The sequence below is a fragment of the Acanthopagrus latus genome, chromosome 19 (assembly GCF_904848185.1).
Source record: "Acanthopagrus latus isolate v.2019 chromosome 19, fAcaLat1.1, whole genome shotgun sequence".
NCBI lineage: Eukaryota > Metazoa > Chordata > Actinopteri > Spariformes > Sparidae > Acanthopagrus > Acanthopagrus latus.
Window position 1 is genome coordinate 17,700,692 of NC_051057.1, and position 14,386 is coordinate 17,715,077.

The 14,386-nt window shown below is 41.5% G+C and overlaps 1 protein-coding gene across 4 annotated transcripts in view; it reads right to left on the reverse strand.

Annotated features, from left to right (window-relative positions):
* Positions 1-14,386, reverse strand: part of LOC119008657 (sodium/hydrogen exchanger 9-like) — a 67,086-nt gene that overhangs the window by 46,536 nt on the left and 6,164 nt on the right. For all 4 annotated transcript variants that reach the window (XR_005071477.1, XR_005071478.1, XM_037079214.1 and 1 more), the window contains exons 4-7: positions 14,246-14,322; positions 11,141-11,256; positions 2,533-2,638; positions 150-288 (exon numbers count right to left, since the gene is read on the reverse strand). Coding sequence is in view for 2 of the 4 variants with exons in the window: in XM_037079214.1 (XP_036935109.1) it covers positions 150-288; positions 2,533-2,638; positions 11,141-11,256; positions 14,246-14,322 (438 nt within the window). In the remaining 2 variants the exon portion in view is untranslated. The remainder of the gene's footprint in view (positions 1-149; positions 289-2,532; positions 2,639-11,140; positions 11,257-14,245; positions 14,323-14,386) is intronic.

Below are 14,386 nucleotides of genomic sequence, written 5' to 3' on the forward strand. Positions count from 1 at the left end.
GCGTCGCTTTTGTTGATAAAGGTGGTACAGTAGGGGTTTGTTAGAGAAGCAATTACCAAGTTGAGGAAGTGGATAGATTGCAGTGGATGCTGAGGTGATAATTGAGTTTGGGGTGCAGAGGCAGAGATGGGAGGGGATGAAAAGGATATGAGTGCTGTTATGACTGTGAATATGAAACCCAGGAGGAAGGAGCCGGCGAGTACACCAAGAAAATAACCAACGGAGAGGAAGAAGGCGGGGGTGTCGAAGCTGTGTCCTGACTCCATCTGGCTGTAGGTAGTGATGGCGCTGGAAAACAAATTGAAACAAAAACTGTCACACACATGGAACAAAAAGAAGCCAAGAGCACAATTACGACACGAGTAAATACGGGCGTTACGGATGCTGAAACATTAAAACAACAAAGTGGTTTATGGTTTTGAAAACAAGTGCAGTTGTCAGAAATACGGCCTGCTAGGTCCTGGGTGTAAACCAGTCTGGAGCAGCGAGCATAAATTCACATGCTTATTATGCTGAGCTAAGCCTTTAAGTGCAATTTATTGGAGTCATTCCTAAGAATACACAGCCTTCTTTAGGAGTTAAATCCCTCCCTGAAAAACAATCCACTCTGAATTATTTGCCCCCAAGACGTCCCCCAGTAGTTGGTGGGGAACAGGGGAAATACTACTGTTCACAAAGACAGCAGTGTGCTATTCACACTGCTGTAAATATTTACTTTGTTGTGGGAGAGGGGGGGAGATACTTCCACATGGAAGTCATCGAGTGCAAAGGAGGCCTCACTGGGAGGAAAGAGGGAGGGACAGAGAGGGCCTAAAGCAAGAGGAGACAAGAAAGTGTGCGAGTGGCTGATGGAGTTGGCTGCCTTTGTGGAATGACAGCACTTCTTTACCCAAAACAGACCCCTACCATGTACTCCCCCATAGACTCTGACTGATTTAAATTTATTTCAAAGCAAAATGAGTCAGCAAAAACAAGCAGTGTCTGTTTTTATTTCATTAGATCTAGATTTAATGGGACACACCCTTTTTTTTTTAACTCCAGAATGATTTTTTGAAGATCCCTACAGTGACAAAAAAAATGTCTGACAAATGAACCTGTAATGTATTTCCACTTTTCATTCTGTCAGGTTGAAATGAGCTAGCACACACCAGAACATGCCTTAATCTCCCCGGAAAAAGGGGGAAGAATCAATCAAACTGTCGCTAATGAGCTCAGCAAACTGAAAAAGGGAAATCTATTATCCAGGCTCCAGTTGTGCTACCACATTAAATTTGGCCACTAAGTAGCTTGGTCAGTGGGGCCCTCAAGAGACTGTATCCTCAGGCATCTCTGACCAATAACTCCCAGTAAAAACTCCCCAGATGTCAACACTGGATCTGGTCGGATTGTGGCTGGGTCAGGGATGCTGGAGCAGGAAGTTTAGTGCCTGTGCGAGGGCACATCAGCGTAAGGTTGAGCTGCTCTCGGAGCTTGTTAAAATTCCAGTGCCAGGACCCCGCGTGGCTCACTAATAAGGGCCGGCTTTGTGTGTGGAGCCAGGGCGACCGGCAGGCTAGCGAGCCAGTCGAGTGACAGGAGATGGCATGAAGGCCGGTCACGCCACTCCACAAACAAACACGGCACTATCTGACTCTTTGTCCGGGTGGACGTGCAGGCCCCCTCCCGCTGCACTTCAATGTACACAGAGGCAGCAGCCGCGGTGCGAACACAACAATCTGCCTACTAGCCTCCTTTTTTTCTTTCCATCTGCCTGGCTGTCTAGGCCCATTTGCGCGATCAGAGAGAGAGATGTCAGAGTGTGCAGGTACTGTACATGTTATGTGTCAGTCTGTGTGAATGCGTAATGCAAATATGGACAGATATCTTCTCCCCTCTCATCTCCCTTCCACCTCCATTTCTTCATCTGCCTTCCAGGCCATGAATGTGGACCTGCGTTAGTTGTCTTCCCTCTCCGTCGTCCAACTCTCTGCTTCCCATCTCGCCATCTGTTAGCTCGTCTACTTGAACAGCTTTTTTTTTTTACTGGCAGTGCATAAATAGAGCAGACAATGACTGCAATGTGTGCGAGCAGGACAAACATGCATAGTGGAGTGCAATGGCAGAGAGAGGGGAAAAGTTGAGGGAAAAGAGTGACGCGATTGAAATGCGCAGACAAGGCATGACTGCATCTTGGCTCCTTCACTGAGCTTCCGAGGATTTTATGCTGTATTTTGTCTGAATATGACAGTAGCTGTGTTAGCTGAGTTCGTTAGCTGGGAGTGTGTCTCTACTCTGGCAGTGAGTCTCTCCACTGAGTACCTTAATGAGATGCTGACAGTGCCAGGGGCAACCTGCTTACGCAGTCCACTGCATATCATCTGAGGCACTCATGCGCTTTTGCCAATCACACCCTTTCCTTAAAGCTGGCAGCATTCATCCAGTCTTCCCACCCACACACATCTACCCCCACGATGCCAAATGGAAAAGACTGAGCTCCCACACAGTTAAACCTAGAAATATACTGCAATCCAGATCCTACAGCGAGACACTCACTGTGTTAAGACGATGGCCACGGCATCATTCAGGACACTCTCGCCAAACAGCAGGGTGTGCAGATCCAGGTCCATACGCAGCTCTGACAACAGGCCAATGACTGAAACTAAAAAAAAAAAAAAAAAGAGTTAGTGCTACTGAAGAGTGCAGGAAGTGCAGTAACTCCTCAGCTAATCACATAGCAGACATGGTGAGGAGAATCGTCTCTGCTGCTACAAACAGGAAGAACCAGGGGAATTAAGGTTAGCCTGTAAAAAGGGAACTGACAGAAGATGTCAGCTCACAGACAGCACTGGAAGGAGGATTTTGACACTTGGAGCAGCCGTAGAAACTAAACCAAGCAAAGACTTAGACAAAAACACACAATGCTTTGGAAAAGACAATATTTTGTCTCCAAGGGAAACCAGGCTGAAGGAAAAGCAATGCAGATCACTGTTCTTTTCCAGTGTTAGAAAGCGTTTTTGTTTTTTCATTTTTTTATAAGAACGAATGAACTGTATACTGTATTATTGTGTTGTATAAAGAAATCAAATGAACAACTTGACACTTAAAAGCATTTCAGGTCTCGAGTCTGAATGAATCAACACATTTCTGAATAAAATACAAAAATACAAGCCAAATATCTGTCAGAGTGGTTGGTACATTTCCTGTGTTTGCACATCATAGTCATCCCACCTGTGGTCATAACGCGGCAATCTGCGATCTGCTGGCAGCAGCAGCAAGAGCAGATTGTGCAAATCATTCAAGTAAAGTAGATCACTGAAATGCTCGATATGATTTATTTAGTGCTACATGTGATTTTCTTTCATATGTGTTCCATGAGCATGAATATACATGGGAGTGTGTTTATTAGCTTGGCTTATTGCTGCAGATTTCACTATGGGGGGAAGGTAACAACTATAGGTTTCTGGGAATCTTGAGGCAGATTAGAGCAAAGACTCAGTAGCTGATTAAAACATCCGAAAGCAGCCAATTACACTCTAATGTAGGGGAACTACAGGCAGAGGGGCTTCATGCTTTAAATAATGTAAGATTCCCTCTCTGCTCGGCTGCGCAAAGAATGATAAGAAACACATCTCGATTAGGAAAGTGTGTTCTGAGAGCGGAGAAGAATGGATGTCGAGTGATAGGTCAAAGGCAGTCGGGTTTGCTGTGGAGTCTTGATGTCTGATAGTGAGTTTTATCGCCAGCCTTGATAAAAATCAAATATGCACTTAAAGGATGTAAAGATTGTTTCACTAAGAAAATGATCAACCTTTCAATTAATACTTGAACAACATGTTTGTTTGAAACGTACTGTGTGAATCTTTGACATCTAACTAACATTGGAAATGCTTTCTTTCCTCCCTCAGCCCTCAAACCATTGCTGTTAAAGTCGATGTTTACTTCCTGGCAGACTTCTTCCTCCCTGCCTTTTGCTGGAGCATTGATGTTTGTTTGTGCTTTATCACGACCACTAGATAACTGGAATTCTGTGGAATCATTGGCGGACATGTTTATCCTGCCATCTGCATGGATGTCTGAACAAAACCGGGACCCATGCCTGAAAAACTCCACCGAGTACCTGAACAGCTACCTTGGATGGGTTTGTTCAGATTTATGGGTATATAATGTTTTTCTAGTTGTTTTTTTTGTAATCTTCAAAAAAATCTTGATTTGTTAACTATGAAAAAAATGGAAACAGTGAACTTGTATGCCATACATTAAGCTGTATTTTCACTCACAAAATATGTTTTAACACTGTAAGACTACATAACAAGGATGGTCAGAGAGCGGGTTGGGTTACTGATCACTAAAAGGAAAAAACAAAACTTAATGGTTTAGGTGCAGATGAGGGTAATTTCCAGCAACGTTTTTTTTTAAACAATTTTGTAAATGATGTTTGTAAATGGTTGCAAAAGTATGCTGAAGTTTTGGGTTAATGAAACTACATCTGCATCTCTTCTGCCTCACATGCTCGGCTCCTCATATTAACATGTTTCATATGTTATTCGCTTTCAATGTTGGATTAATAATAAAAGGCTTTTTGCACAGTGGCAGAAACTATATTCAAACCAATTACCGTAGTTGGCATGCTTCAGGACCATGTGTGAAATTTGCTGACATGAAATGCTAATTTGTAAGTTCTTTATGCTATTATCGTAGCGGTTGTGCGACGTCAGGTCAAGAAATTTCTCAGCTCATTTACGATAAAATTCACATTTCTGGTGGAAACTTACATTACTCAGTATTCATACAGCTGCATCACTCAGCAGACTGTGTCTGAGGAGAGGAAAATGAGCTGAACTCCATGGTGAGTTCACCAACAGTAAACATCAAGCAGAAGATGTTGAGCATATGAATGAGTGCATGCACACACATAACATGCTCAGCACCGCAGGGCAGCTGAGCGTTGGCGCTGAGTGACAAGGAGAATACCGACATTGACGAGGCAGTGATGCGCCTGTCAGTGCCGCACTTGGTGTCACATCAAGTGTCTCCTTCTGTAGGATATCAGCTGTAACATGTTGGATCTATGTTGAGTGATACTGTAGATTAGATTACATCGGATTAGAATTAGATCGTCATCTCTTGCATTACATAGTAAGATATATAAAGAGATAAATCGAGTCGATGGGAAAAATGTACTGGCACAAATCCTTACTGTACACACCACAAGGGAAACTGGGAGTTTTAAAAAAAGCAAAACAATATTATCATATAACAAAAACAATGTCAGATATGGAGAAAGACAACACAGATGCATACATAAATACACAAACAAACACACAGTCATGAGGGTATAGGCATGGACAGGAAAACATAAACTCAGAGTGGCCCCATTCTGAAGGCCAGAACATATTATTTTTACAACAATAACACCTCCCAGTTGATTCATATTCTACCTGTTGAGACTCGGGAGCAAAAATGATTGTATAGTAGTTTCAGGGAAATTTGTGGTATGAATAATGAGTTAACTCTAATAGCAGCGTGTGGCCCTGAAGTGAATCCCAGGGCGGTGAGGGCATCGCAGCTGGTATACGACCAGACTGAAAATAAGAGCAGCGGCAAGAGAGCAGCCTCAGGACATGTTTTGACAGATCTGGCTCTTTGGACTTTGACAGGTTTAAAGCTCTTCCTGGTTGGGGAAAAATCCCTTATCTGGAGAGGGTGAGGTAGGCCCTGGAGTCAGGATCGTTCCATCTCCCTGCTCCCATAATGCTTGGCTGATGACAGCATGTCGTGCACCAGTCACACTGTAAGACGGGGAGAAAAAAAAAAAAAAAAAGAGCCCGCCCCGCATACACACATACAAGGGTGCGGGATGGTGGCGTTGTCATGGCAACCCCATCCTACAGCTGTCAAGTGTTCATCAGTTTCCACAGCAACACCATAAGGTGGAGAGAGTGGACAATTATTTCCGACATAATACAGTTGAAAGGGTCGAATGGAAGTCTTATTAGGTCAAATTACCCGGCTGCAGAGGTTTAGCAGAGGCAGAGCTCATGGCCATCTCAGTCAGAGGGCATGGGATTTGCTCACTGATTTGACCAAATTAGGCTGATATAATACGGAGAGCGATGCATTAGGAACGAGATACCGGTCAACGGGGGAATTACTATAATCTCCCCGGCTCAGAGTAAAAAGTGCTACATTTTTTTGGGCACTGACGAGCACACAGACAGGGGTCACAAGACTGCTGCGGGGAAAGCCTCCTTTGCAGTTTGAAAGCAAGGAAACCAGCGCCTTATAATTAGAAGATCCCCAGTTTATTTTTGTTTACTCTGAATCTCACTGTAGTTCGTTTGCATGTCAGGATAAGGGACCTTTAAAACCTAAATCCTAATTACCCTTTAAAAGCAATTATAAGGGAAAGACTAAGTAAATCTGCCCTTTTTTTTAATTATAGCCTTGAAAAAGAGGAAGTTATCAAAGAACTTACAGTACACTTCAGTGTCTGTCTAGTTAGTGAGGCTGGTCTTGCACCAAAATGTATCAACCATCAGATTTTGTGATGCTTAAGGTCAAGAGTGTAGGAGGTTGGGGGGTTTAGAGGCAGAAATGGAATATTAGAATATTGCTTTCATTAGTGAATAATCACTGGAAACTAAGAATCAATATGTTTTTATTAAATTAGAGTTTTGGCCTTTTATATCTACAGAGGGAATAAGACTTAAACAGAGAGAGTGGGTGACTGGAATGGGGATAAAAGGCACGTTAGTGTCTTATAAATGCAGAGACCCTGCAGCCCTCTGGCTGTATTTTTTTATTTCCTCATTTATTTGCTGTGCTCAGGGACTCTTTACCAACCCCAACTAACTATCTGTCTGGTGCATTTACAAACTTGGACAAATCCTTCTGATTCTACCTTTAAGTTTAATAGTCTTTGAATTACAATAATATGACCTGAGCTTCAGTTAGCATTGCATAGACATGGCCAGTAGAAATCTTCACAGGGACACTTTTTTCTGTTTTATCTTTAAGTACATTTCAGAGCCTGTACTACCATTTTTTTAAAATATTGTCCTTGAGTAAATAAGTTGAATCAAGGTGTATACTTTTTACATTTTCAACACTTTTTAAAAAAAAAAATCTATTTGTACCTCTACTTGTGTGTACTTATGTCTTCTCTGGCGCAGTTCACCAGTCAGTCTTCATCAGTGTCATCACAGTCCAGGCAGACATTGAAAGTGCATGACAATTAAGATAAAAGTTAGTCCACTGCACATTCTTTGAGGATTTGTCGATCAATGAGTCGTTATAATAACTTGCAAATGAATCAATAATAAAAAAAAATGTTAGTTGCAGCCCTGTTGTCTAGACTTAAGCCTATTTTGTATTGCTAAATAGAGTGCATGTGCTCTCTCTGTGCTGTGTTTTCTGCTCTGTTGCCACTCCACTACTGCAATACTCACCCTTAGTTATGAGCATAATGTTGTAATATTGAGTGTAAGCTGCATCATGTACACACCTATGTCTAACTGTGTCTCCAATATTCACTTTAAATGTTGGTAGTTACCGCTGATGTCTGATGTAAACAGTTGTCAGAGATGTAAACAAGACATTTCTGACTCTGGCATCATTTTTCCAGTGTTGACACACTGTGGGAAATGTGTGTGTGAAGTGATCAAGAGAACTCGCGAAAAATAAATTAATAAAAAAAAAACCCCCACACACACATTCAAAGATGAAAGAAAAAAATGGCTGTGCCCCCGCCATCTCCTCACCCCCCCTAAAAAAAATTTCCTTTGAGAAGTGAAGTGAGGGTTTCACTGACCTTTTCTAACCGTCCCTGAGGCTGCCGAGGATGCAGCACAGCAGGTGTTCCACTTTGTGACCTGAACCATGTGTCTTACTACGAGTCTGAGAGAAGTTTCATGGCTAAAGCACTTTGAGGGATTATATAAGACCAACAAAACAAAAGAAAACAAAAAAAATCAACTCATTCTTGAGGAAAGCAAGAGATATTTAGATGCTAGGGCCATTCCAGCCTTATAAGGATGACATATTTTCAAATGACTACAAACATTACAAACCTTTACTACTGGTTGTCTCTATTGACAACAACCTGAAAAATCAACAGTTTATGAGGTAGCTTCTGTCCATCTATCACAAGAGAATGTAAAACACTGAAAAGGGAATGTCGACATGAGGATGCTGTTTATGACTAAACATAAACAGTATCTGTTTATGACTGACTTTAGATCTGCTGGCGCTCTTACCAGACATGTTTTCTCTACCTGTGTGAGCTTTTAAGTTGTCGGCAGGAGCTTGAGTCTATTCCTCACTCACACTGGAGTCACACTGACATTCATTTCGAGTCTCTAAAGTTGATGAATCACTCTTGATTTAATCTGCTGATCATTTTTACGATGAACTGATTAATAAGTGAATCAATGTAACGTCAAAAAATTATCACAATCCCAAAGCCAACTTCGGTATCAACTTCGGTACTGGTCGGTTTGTCATCATACATGCTGATATATCAGTATTGGCTTATATTTTATCCAATATGCACCAACAGTTATGAAAACAGTTAGCGTTTAATCTTTATTTCAAACGACTAAACAATTTAGCAACCAATTGTTGCAGCTCTAACAGCAAAACGCATATAATTTTGAAGAGAAATACTAGTCACATACAAAGATACTGACTCTAAAAATACCAGAATCAGCCTTGAAAATGCCTTCATGTCTAATTTCGCTGTAATTCTAAAAGGTTAACTCCTCCTCGGGTCGTTCAATTTCTACAAATCCCCAGAAACAACAGAGACAACATGACATTAGCGTTTTCGATTATAACTGCAGCTCTAAATCAGCATCCACGTAATTACTAGAAATGGCAACATCCCCATATGCCAGACGACTGTTGCTTACCATTTGCTGCTCTTTATTTGAAGCGTTCATTGAGTTACCTTAGCTGCAATGAGAACCTAGCCGATCAAATATCTCTGCTTTATTCCACAGTCCAGTGCAAGTAAATTGGCAAATAAACTGTGCTCCAATTTCACTCAAAGCTTGACTGCAGGCCTATGATGACTTTCACAGTGTTCTTAAGTTCTCAATCATGAGTCAGCGACACAACCAGAGAGCTGTCACACAAAGGTTATGACATGGTTACCACACATTCATCAGCACTGAATTGTACCGAGAGTGCTTGTGTGTGTGTGTGTGTGTGTGTGTGTGTGCATGCGTGTGCGTGCGTGCGTGGATGCGTGCGTGCGTGTGTGTGTGTGTGCATGCAGGCCTGAATTATGGAGTGTTTTTGTTTTTTTTGCTTTTGGACCAAGTGAACTCAAATGTACAAGTGAGAGAAATGGACAGAAATATTTTAATGGCTCCCTTTCAGAAAATCAGAGAGCCGGCTCTGTATTTTGACAGCAAGAGAAGGAGACAGCCGAGGGGTCTCGGTGTTTGGGGCATCGATGCATTGCAGTGTGATTCTAATCAGAATGATGAGGGTGATGAGGTCGGCAGGGATGGGCGTGGGTAAGTAACGCCAGTCAGAGTGACAAGTGCGCCACGATTTACAGCTCCTCTTTGACACTCACCCAGATCAACCACTTATTGGTATACATAATTCATTAGCAAATGAGGACATTAACATTCCCCCTGTCATGGCGTTGCGGGCTGCCTTGTGACATTCCACTTGACAGCTCTTGAGGAACACAGATAATATTGTGGTTCCACTTCGGTAAAGGGTGCACCGAATTAAAAGCAGATCCATGTATTAAGAGGGCATCGTGACTTTGTGCCTGCACATAGACGTGGCCATCAATCTCGATATGCAAAGTTATGACAAAGAAAAGGAAGGTTATGCATACAGCACTAAGTAGAGGAAGACATTTGTATTAAAGGAGACATATTATTCCCATTTTCAGGTTCAGAATTGTATTTTGGGTTTCTACTAGAATGGGTGTTACATGTTACATGCTTTAATGTTTAACAAACACACCAGTTTTCTCATACTGTCCAGTGCTGCACACAGTATTTCCCCTGTCTGAGACGCTATTTTAGATATTTAAGCCGCCCCCCTCCTACATACCCAGTCTCCTACGATTGGTTAGCTGACTGTTGCCTGATCCAGAGCAGCTGGGCTAAATCAATTCTCATGTGCAAAACTAGCAGCGAGACACAAGTGATGCAAATGTGTAACTCTGTGACATTGTGTGATGTCACAAAGTCACAAAATTAAACGGGAGACTAGTCACAAGGCATTTCAGCGCAGTGTTTTCAGTGGGAGATAGGACCTTTTAAACTTTCAAGATTTCTTACATACACAAGAACCGATACAAAACACTTAAGGATAGGAATAAACTGAAAAAGCATAATAGATCTCCTTTAAAGGGGTTGGTGTATATTTTCTCATTTGATTGTTTATTTGTTTGGACTAAAATGTCAGAAAATGGTAAAAAGTAATTATCCTCAAATGTCTTATTTTGTCTACAACCCAAATATATTCACTTTGCTATCATAACAGAGTAAAGAAAACCAGAAAATATTCACATTTAAGAAGTTGGAACCAATAAACCAATTATCAAATGAGCCGGTTACTAATTTGATCATTGACTAATCAATTAATCACTTTTCTTATCATAGATGTCCAAGTGTAGTAAAATTTCAGTGTTTATTCTCACTTTGTATCTGGTATTGCTTTCACTGCACATGAAACCTGAGAGTATCATGTATGCAGTAGAAAAGAGGTACCAAGAGACTGTCAGAGATCAGCAAGAGGGAGGTTTGACCTTTTTAAACATGTTGTCATGTCTTATCAGATTGAGGAACTGCATGAATCTGCAAATCCAATCCCAGAAACCGCAGAAATGAATAAATGTACATTCAGTTGAAGAGTCTGAACACATAATGCGTCTTTGATATTTTCTGACTCGGTGTCAAAGCAGATCAAGGCAGATCTCTGTGACATGTCTGTTACATATTCACTGGGATCAAGTGCCAAATATTCCTGAAACATTCTGGGGTCTTTTGCTCGTGGTGTGAAAGATAAAATGCTAATCTCTTAAAGGAGAGTAGAATTCTGCAAGACATTTATGTCTGTATAAAACCAGTTTTAAAAAAAACATTATTGGCACCATTCTAAGTGATGCTGCAGGAGTTCCTTTATAAGCTACCTGGGTCAGTGGCTGATATAATGGCACCAAACAGGAGGCAATCAGTGAGGAAGAACTCTCCATCTGCTGCCTGGCCCAACAGCACGGTCAGCCTGGTGAAGCCGTAGATGCAGGCCCTGGGATTGAGGACAAATAGAAGCACACGTAAGTGAGGTCATCAGGGAGTGCCAGCCTGAGCAGGCCTATCAGTCATCCCTCTAACCACAGCAGGGCTTCCCCAGGAGAAGTCTGGGTAATGGGGCCAGACGCTGCTGGCAGATGAGTTGACCCGTTTCCAGGCAGCGGTTGCTTAGCACAGGTGGACACGCAAAGCTTGGACTAAGCTTGGTAGCTTTAAATATAACCACATGTATAGGTGTGTGTGTGTGTGCGTTTGTGTGTGTGTGGAGATCTCCCACATCTACCTGAATAGCACACCCACACACACACGACAAATACTCTTGTTAGACAGCTTATCTCAGCACCTATCCATCTTCACCCCTGGCATCCTGACAACAGTATTACAAGCACTCCAACATGATGAAAGGGCACCAGTTATGAGTGAATATGTGTTTGTGCATGTGTGTGTGTGTGTGTGTGTGGCAATTGCACAAAATCACCAGAATGACTCAAAACCACACGAAGACTTTGTGAAGGAAGGAATTGTGACAGAAATACAACAAGAGCAGAAGAGGAGGAAGAAGATTTTTTTCTCAGCCCTGGGGCCGGGCAAAAGACCCTTTCGCAGCCTGCGTCATCATCGTTTATCAACCGTAAAAAGGGTCTTACTTCCCCAGAATGCATCACTGCATGTTCTCCTTTAGAAAACTACTGTAAACTGTAAGCGAAAAAAAACTTCTCAGCATGCCCATTCAACACCGCCAACCAGCTCCTGACTGTTAACGGATGTGTGTTAAGCACTAATCCTGTTACTGTGAGGCATCCCATAATAATCATTATGCCAGCGTGTCCACTGGCATAACTGTGTTACCATAGTGACGGCACACGACCTGGGCCCAAGGCCGGGATTTAAAGCACTGCCCTCAGGTCGAGCGACTAAGCTGTCTTATTCTGTGTATCCTTAAGGGAGATTGGAGGTTATGGTAATGATGTGCAGTGTGTGAGTGTGTGTGTGTGTGTGTGTGTGTGTGTGTGTGTGTATGTGTGTGTGTGTGTGTGTGTGTGTGTGTGTGTGTGTGTGTGTAAATGTTAGGGATACACAGACAGAGAGTGAGAGAGAACAGGGGACAGGCAGACAGAGAAAGAGACGAAGTGGATGTACTTTGTCAGTTGAGTCAGTATGGTTCCCTCACTCCCCTGAGACTCTCTTTTCCCCATAGGATACTGCAGACTCACTAACAAGCCACAGGATTGGTCAGGTCTGGTGCCTTAACGTCAAAGAATGTGCACGTGACCCAACATGTCAGACCCTGCCCGGCGTCCCCGGGGAAATAAGGAGTGTTTGACAAAGGGTGCTCCTTGGGAGGGACTAATGTATGGAAGAAAGAAGGAATAGATGTGAGGGAATACAACATCTTTAACACTGGGTTGCAGCAGGCTGGAAAATCCCATTAGTTCCAGCTTTAAAACATGGAGGGAATGAACCGTTTCCATGAATATAAAACAATGTAAATAAGTTAACTATATATGGACATAAAGTGTCAGCGAGCACATTGTGTAACTTTCACACCCCCTTGCAGCTTTAAGAAGAATATTTTGTCAAATATTGACATTATAGTTCATATATTCATGAAAAAGAAAGCCATCTATGCACTCAGAGGGCACTTTATTCTACACACCTGCACATTTTAATGCTGTGTAATACATCTGCAAAGCTCATAATGTATTGTTTGTCAGCAACATGTAAATTTAATTTTATGTTAATTACTGAGCTCACAGTTAAAGGTGGCGTTGTACTGGACTTAATTATATTTCCATTTACATACATTAACAGGGGCAGAATATTAGACCTCAATTATGATCTAAATGCTAAAACAACGTACATATTCATTTATTTAACATCTCTTTGACAATGTGTGCAAAAAAACAGAACATTAAATGCATCATACAGTAAAAGCAGACTTATTATAGACTGTATTGGATTACATTTGATTGTTCCGGTGTAACTAATAAGGTGGCCACTGAGTGTGTAATATTGTGGGTTAAAGAACAATGTTAGTGAAACCCCTGTATCTAAAAATATAAAATATGATCACATAAATAAATAAATAAATAAAATTATTTAAATGTTTCATAAAATCAGTGAGTGTTCATTTGGTCTGATTACAGAAATAAAACACTGGAGTTATGAGGTTTTCACACAGTGTGCAGCAGAAATAAGTACATCAGTGTAAGGATCTGTTTCCTCCAAAGTCTGACACTGCCATCTAGCTTCCTGAGGTTAGAACAGCAACACTGCGCGCTGTGTCAGCTGTGTCTCTGTTCCATACTATAAACAAATGCTAAGCAGGTTTTTGATTATTTACTGTGGTGAATTATATCTGCATAATTTTCAACTGTGCTGTAAATGTACTCCATGGACCTGCTCATAGCAGACACTTTGATGAAGTACAGTAGTAAAAGCACAGGAGTGATTAATGACCATAATGATGCCCTATTTTATGTGTGTCACTCTACTCTAGGACCAAAGCCGTAATTAATGTTATTAGTAACACCTGTGCCTCTCCTGCCATAGCATTTGGCCCATATTACCACAGTGTAAGAGGAAAGCTCCTCACAGCTTGAGTTAAATGTCACAGCTCCTGAAAGGTCTCAATTAAAGTAATCAACTTGATTTTTATCAACATGTGCTGATTTTATGTACCGCATACACACGACACAAACATCATACTATGGCAGCTGGTATATGGTATACAGGCTACTATATGCTAGCAGTACATATATACTGGGACACAGCATATTGGAGAATAAATGGCACGACACTATGGTGACATTTTTTAGGATTGGATTTCACTCAATAATTGAACATGGCATCAATTATAATTCATCCTGATCAAAACATAAGGTTTATATAGTATAATCTTTATCTAACTAGGGAGTTCCATTGAGATAAAAATCCATCCATCCATCCATCCATCCTCCACAAAAAAAAAAAAGAAATCTTACCCGATGGTCACACAGCTGATGATAGTACCCATAAAAGCAAATGTCAGTACGGATCCAAAATTCTCAATGAATCTTTTCTAGAAAAAAAAACACCAAACAATCAAGTAATGATTTGCATGTATGTAAACAAACAGCTGCACA